Genomic DNA, 7,208 nt, shown 5'->3' with positions numbered 1-7,208 from the left:
CAAATCGAAAAGAAACACCATTGTTATTCAGTACCCAACCCTGACAACTAACCATGTCTCCTTGACAGGACATTTATCAAATGGCAACTACAGAGAGATGTAATGTGCAATCAACATCAAACATCTTATCTAATTACCAACTGATCCATGTGGCCACTTGAGCAACAATGTTAGGTTGTGAAATCAAGTTACTAGCAAATGAGCTGGCAAGCTTGTTTGACCAAATCTCCATTAAACTCTCCTAACCAAACAACAATAAGACTACTGTTATACCCTGAACAATCAAACTTAAACACCAATATCGTTCGTATTAGCTTCCAGCAGCTAAACATGGAACAAAACTCATTTAAAGCCTCAAGTTCCTTCTAATGGAACTTCATTTCTAAATTCTAATCAATCAAAACTTAAACGAATCAAAAACGTTAAATACAAAATTTCAAGTTCATCATCAACAGAAACCAAAGGATGCATATCAATTCATAGTTAACAGAAAAGATTTTACTTTTTATTATAATTATCATCGGTATACACGTGTACCATTGTGTTTAACTTAAACAGAGTACACATAGATAACAAATAAACCGATCACCTCAAATAACATACAAATCTAACACAATTTACCCTTTTCATCACAGTTATTCACTCACTTATCATCATCATCATCATCATCATCCTGTAAATCGGAAGCTTGCACTCGATTCCCATGGCCACCAGCCACCACTACCTTACTCGGCATCACATTCGTACTAACCGAATTAACCGAATCAACGAAAGTAGCAGATGACATTTCCATTTGACAAACCCTAACTGCACCAAACAGCCTTTCAGGCAAATCCTCTTCCTCTTGAGCTTCAACTACAAATCCCATATCAATTGTTACAGCAGTTACACAACCTAACGCCAATTTCAAAATCGCAGTAGCAATTTTCGAGCTACCAATATCAACATCAATTTCTAAATAATTAGGTCCATTATAATAATAACAATTTAATGCTTTCCCTAATAAACAAGCTGAATAATTACCAACTGTTGCTTTAACAATCCACGGTCCTTTCACAATCCGGTTCACAATTTTAAACCGCTGGTTACGAAACGCATCATCGCCGTTAATAAACCGGTACAGTAACGAACCAGGTTGAACCGGTTCATCAGTCGCGAAATAAAAAACCGCGCTATGATGATCTCTACCTGGAACCTGTAAATTAACGGCGAGTATAAAAGTTTTTTTAGCGTCGTGTTTACGGAGGGCGTTGATTATCCGATTGTCGGCGCGTGAGAGGACGTGATCGAGTTTCGAGCTGGACCGGAGCCAGTCGACACCGGCGGGTTGGAGGAGGTAGGGACCGGACGGTGATTTGGTTTTCTTGGTGAAGTAGTTGCGGCTCCGGAGAGAGAAGAGGTCGCCGGGAGGTGAAGCCCAACCGTTGGATCCGGTTTCAAGGTTGACGTGTTTGAGTGATCCACCGTTGATAGTTTCATGACGCCAGTCTGTTGGTTTGTTTTTGTGATTTGTTGGACACATTCTGGTAGGACTTCACCTGCGGCGGATGTGAGGGTAGGAGAACCTCTCTCCTTTTCAGTTCCGTTTATTTTTCCAGTTATTTTAAGATGTGGGATCTGCCGACTGATATCTCATTACTTGTATGTTGTTTTTTCTTTATGTTGGACGCTAATTAATTAATACTCCGTACTGTATTACCAGTAGTATAGTACTCCGTATTAATTTAATATCAATATTAATTATTATTATTATTAATTATATATATATATATATATATATATATATATATATATATATATATATATATTTTTTTTTTTTTGACAAAAAACTACTCCGTAAAACTTTTATGAAACCTGGGTCTTTCATAGATAATGAAAGAACCTTTCGGAAAACAATACATACCCCGCCCGATAGAGAGCCTCAAATTAGAGATATACAACCCGTACAACACATCAAAACCTTAAAATCTAAACCGAAATCAAAAACAACATTAGATATCAAACCACCTAATCACAATGTCTTGAAAAGGAAAGAAACAAAACAAAGCAAACAATCAACAGGAGCAAGTTAATTTTTCTCCTTGGAAGCTTTCCTACCCCTGTCTGCGGGTCTGGACAATTACCCGCAAGTTGTTGACACGTCACGTTTTTCTCCGATCTAGAAACCCACTTATACAGAATCGGCGCCGTATATGCATAATATTGGATATGTATATTACTTTTTTGGCGAAGAAAGAAATTTATTGCATAAACCTTCATCAGAACGATGAAGAAAAAACATATTACATTGTAAGAGGCTTTTAAGCCTAAAGAAATGACAGAAATTGAAAGAACAACCGAGAAACGTAAAAAAAACTCCTACGGGGATCGCAAAGCCCAAGCAAATGGACTTGGAAGCCAACAAAAAACAGGCCCATTTGGCATCATTGAAAGTCCACCAAAACATGGAAGCATGCCCGGCGAGAAAACTTGGAAGCAGGCTCAGTGAAAAATCTTGAAAGCAGGCCCAGTGAAAAATCTTGGAAGCAGGCTAATAAAAGGATTAAAGGATCCATGAGCCCAAACAAAAATAGGGGTCAGCCAATTTAATCAGCATTGCAATGTAAAAGAGATTCCCAAATTGGAATGAAATCAAAAGAACATAACCCTACGAAATCATCAATTGCAGAACGATTCTATTACTCCAACAATAATCAATTCGAGAAGCCTTCATACCCCAATAAATCGAACCATTCTTTAAAGCCAAGAAGGAGTGTTCATGGCGATTGAAAGTAAACACCAACTGCTATTGTTTAAGAGACAGGGATAAAATTGATTGAAATAAAAGGTCAAGAGTATTAAATTCCAAAACCTCAAAAACCGAAAGGTAATCGTTAGCCATGTTTTCCATTAATTTACCGAATTTTACCATCTCTTCTTTAAAGGTAAGCTTTTTTGCACCCGTCAAATAACCTTTAGATGGAATTTTGGTTGGATTATTCGATTCACCGACCACATGAGCAATCTCACTAGAAGTATCATAAAGATTGGAAATATTGGTAATCTTATCAGTCCAATGGTTGTCCTTTCAAAAGGAAGGTTTATGTTAATAAGTTTCTAAGTATTGAAGGAGATATCTGGCTGATTGTTAGCAGGAGTTCTATTACGAATTTTGTTACAAGAACGTTTGCATCTTGCATCAATACAATGATTTCCATTGGGTGAATGAACAGCCTTGTTGGGATCAGGAAACTTAAGTGGCGAAGTGATGACTGGTTTAGTTTGTTCATTCTTGGAATAAGGAAACTTAAGCGGCGAAGTGATGATTGGTTTAGTTTGTTCACATTTAGAAGGTAAACAGTCTCCTTTAGTATTTTGATTAATATTGGAGATTTTTTGAGAATATGTATACTTTTTTTTTTTTTTGGCAAATGAGAGAAATATATTAATTTTCAACAAACATACATGGGCCGGACATTACCCTAAGCCCAACAACAAAACATACACTACAACAAAACAACAATTAATCCATCACTAATTTGGCATCAGCCCACTTCATATGCCAAATTCTTCCAGCAATTAAAACTGCAGGCGACTTTCTAACTTTCTAAGTCATCAATTTGCATCTAATATAGTCTTGAATAACTGCACTAATTTCCTCCACATTCCTTTTTCTGTTCTTAAAAACTCTAAAGTTTCTTTCTTGTCAAATATAATACACACAAGCAGCAACCATTAATCGGTTGATTATACTCCAGATGTTGCCAGAATAAGGATATCTAGCCATAGTTTTAACTATATCCTCCAACACATCAGGAATACCCTTTGTAACATCCCGCCTTTTTCCATTTACTTATTTAAAGTCCGTTATGTAATTATAACATCTTCCGTTAAAACGCGTTCTAAAAATAATTCGTTTAGGTAATTACGCACCCGTAACCGAACTCGAGGGACTAGTTTCGCCAATTGATCAAAGGTGTGACTAGATGGACTAGTCAACACCCACCTCCTCCATTCATTATCCTTTCCTTTTTCATTTTTCTTTAATACTTTCACATTTTCTCTCAAACTCAAATCCAAAGAATCATCATCTATTTCAAATCGAGCAAGCATCAATCCAAACAAATTACGTATTCAGAATCCTTGCATCTTCCTCTTCGAATCCATACCAACTTTATTGCATTTGGGTAACTTTCTAAAAACACTAGATTTTGTGTTCTTGATGATTTTTACTTGTAAAAGTGTTAATTAGTGTCTATGGCTCAAGTCTAACATGAATATGTGATTTATATGTTCGATCTCGTTATTTTAAGCAACTAGCATGAACTTGAATTTTGGTGTGTTTAATTTGGTGATTTGGTTGCTTGAATGTTGTTAAATGTTATAAGTGCATGTTTTAATTGTGTTACTAGTATCACTAGCTTCAATTTGGTATGTAGGTTGGCATGGTTTAGCTTCATAAACAAAATTGTTAAATTTGTGATTGTTAGTTAGGGTTTGGTGGCCTTAAATGTGATCTTTGATACATTGAATGCTTTACAATGTTAATTGTAAATGTTTAGTTGCATTGTATGCGTAATTATCTATGAAACAGCGTATCATATGTGTGCATTTAATTCCCGAATCATAATTGTGCATTTATGAAATTGAAGCATTAATGATGAGCATTAATTGATCATTTAATTTAGAAATTCGATTATTGCTAATGATGTCTTTGATTGATGAAACGTGTTTAGTTGTGTTCCTTGTTAAATTACCTTTCCAACGATATAAGATACGTGTCGTAAGTGTTTACGATTTGTGAATTGTGCTAAATTGAAGATTTGATTTAGACTTGAACAATTGAAACTGACCAGGCACCAGACCACGTTAAGTGTCGCGGCGCGGCCCTCCTTGGTCGCGGCGCGACATTTGCCGTGTTTGGCTTCTGCCCTACGTTGTCAACTTTCGAAAAATGTTTGCTATGCTACGCACCTCTCATTCATATGTAACTTGTTCTAACATGCTTATATATGAATAAAAACCTCAGAAAAATAGTTCGGGACCCGACCCGAACGTGTTGACTTTTTCGTTGACTTTGACTTGACCAAAGTTGACTTTTAATCAAACTTAACCAAATGTTTGTGCAATCATTCTAACATGCTTTTATACTTGTATCTTGCGTGGAACTTGACAATTTGATTCACATGCTATATAATCGAGTCGTAACGAGCCATAGGACTAATTGAACATCTTTGAGCAATCGTGTTTACCGTTATTGATACGACCTACTTGTTTAGGTCAAGACTAGCATTCGTCCTTGCACACGTTTACTTGTGAAGTACATTTATACGCTTGCACTCAAGGTGAGATCATAGTCCCACCTTTTCAACAACTTTTACTTTAAACTATGGGATGAGAAACATATACGTATCATACTTTTATGCTTTGAACACAAGTACGAAAACAAACATTCCACGTGCGAGTTTGAACAAAAAGCCTCAATTCAATTATCATTAGTTACACTTGCAGGGCGAAAACGAGAACTTATATTATGTGATCACATGGGCTTGACGAGCCTCATTCGGACGGTTCGCTACCGTTAGTGGATGAAATATATTTTCGAGTATAGTGTATGTTCTAACAATACGTAACAGGGTACAAAACAGTCAAGCCTTGATAATTGGGTGCTCGCGAACATACTTTTAGAATACAAACGATTTGGATAATCAACTATATTAAATCTTGTGGTTCAAAAACAACGTTACTAATACACCTATGATTTCACCAACGTTTTTCGTTGACAGTTTTCTATATGTTTTCTCAGGTCCTTAAACGCTACGTGATACATGCTTCCGCACTCTTTTTGATACTTACTTGGATGTCGAGTATATATGCATACATGGAGCATCTTTTGGATTACTTTTAAAATTGTGTCGCATAGGTTTCATTTGTACGTCAAACATTGTAATGTAACTAGTCGTGGAACTACCTTGTAAACTTGAAACACTTTTACACTTGAAATGAATGCGACATATTTTGGTCAAACGTCATTTTAAAGACTTATGACCACGTAACGGGACCTAAGTAGACGGTGCCATCAATGACGATTTTGTCAGGTCGCTACAGATGGTATCAGAGCGTTGGTTGTAGGGATTTAGAGTTCATTGGTGTCAACCCTGAGTCATAGGGTACATTAGTGAATCTAGACTACAACCGGCATATAGACTTGAAGTAGGAATTACTTGACTACTTGTGCATTTATACTCGAACGTTTCTACTCATATCTACTCTTATTTCATCTTAATCTCACGTTGTTTAATTTGATTGACACGTCACCTTGACTATATAAATTAATGTCGAATGCACATATGAATCAGGGTAATATAATTTCCGGGATTATATTACGGTGACTCATATGAACGTTCCGACATTATGACATAAAGAATTTAAGGCGAGTAAAGGAAAATTTCCTCTCTATCCTTATTCCGTATCATAATTAGTATTATTAAGAATACTAATCAACGGTATTCTTGTGTTTTGAAGGAACAATGCCTCCTCGCCGTGTACCACGCCACGAAACACCCGAACAAGCTCTACAACGAATGATAGCCACCGCCGTAGATGCGGCCATGGCCGGTCACTCCTCCAACAACAACAATAACAACAACCACAACAACAACAATCAAGGGGCCGGTAACTCAAACGAAGGGTGCTCCTACAAAGCCTTCATGGGGTGCAAACCTCATACTTTTGATGGGACCGGGGGACCGGTTGTGCTCACCCGATGGTTTGAGCAAACGAAATCCGTCTTTAGCATAAGCGATTGTCGGGACCAAGACAAGGTCAAGTACTCCACTCACACTTTCGCCGGTGTCGCTCTCACTTGGTGGAACACCTATGTACAATCGGTGGGTACCGATGAAACCCACGCCCTCTCTTGGGCCGATTTAAGGGAAAAGATGATCATCGAATATTTCTCTCGTGAAGAAACCCGAAAGCTCGAACAAGAGCTAAGAACTTTAAAAGCGGTTGGAAACGATCTCAAGGCTTATAATCAACGATTTTCTGAATTAGCCTTGATGTGCCCAAACCTTGTGAACCCCGAGTCTTCAAGGGTTGAACTTTACATGGATGGTCTTCCAAAGAGCATCAAACATGGGGTAATGTCATCCAAACCCACTAATCATCAAGAAGCTTTGAACATGGCCCGTAAATTGATAGAAACGGTGGACGAAATCGTAGTACCG

General features: G+C 37.3%; 1 protein-coding gene across 1 annotated transcript; it reads right to left on the bottom strand.

Moving 5' to 3' along the window:
- Positions 1–540: 540 nt before the first annotated feature.
- On the bottom strand, positions 541–1,652 carry LOC139839753 (protein ENHANCED DISEASE RESISTANCE 2-like). Its single transcript, XM_071829903.1, has one exon. The coding sequence runs from the start codon at positions 1,520–1,522 to the stop codon at positions 644–646; it is 879 nt and encodes a 292-aa protein (XP_071686004.1). The 5' UTR covers positions 1,523–1,652; the 3' UTR covers positions 541–643.
- Positions 1,653–7,208: the final 5,556 nt, after the last annotated feature.

This window comes from Rutidosis leptorrhynchoides, chromosome 4 (genome assembly GCF_046630445.1).
Source record: "Rutidosis leptorrhynchoides isolate AG116_Rl617_1_P2 chromosome 4, CSIRO_AGI_Rlap_v1, whole genome shotgun sequence".
NCBI classification, from domain to species: Eukaryota; Viridiplantae; Streptophyta; class Magnoliopsida; order Asterales; family Asteraceae; genus Rutidosis; species Rutidosis leptorrhynchoides.
Note: the sequence above shows the minus strand (reverse complement) of the source record. Positions and strands in the feature narration are given on the sequence as shown.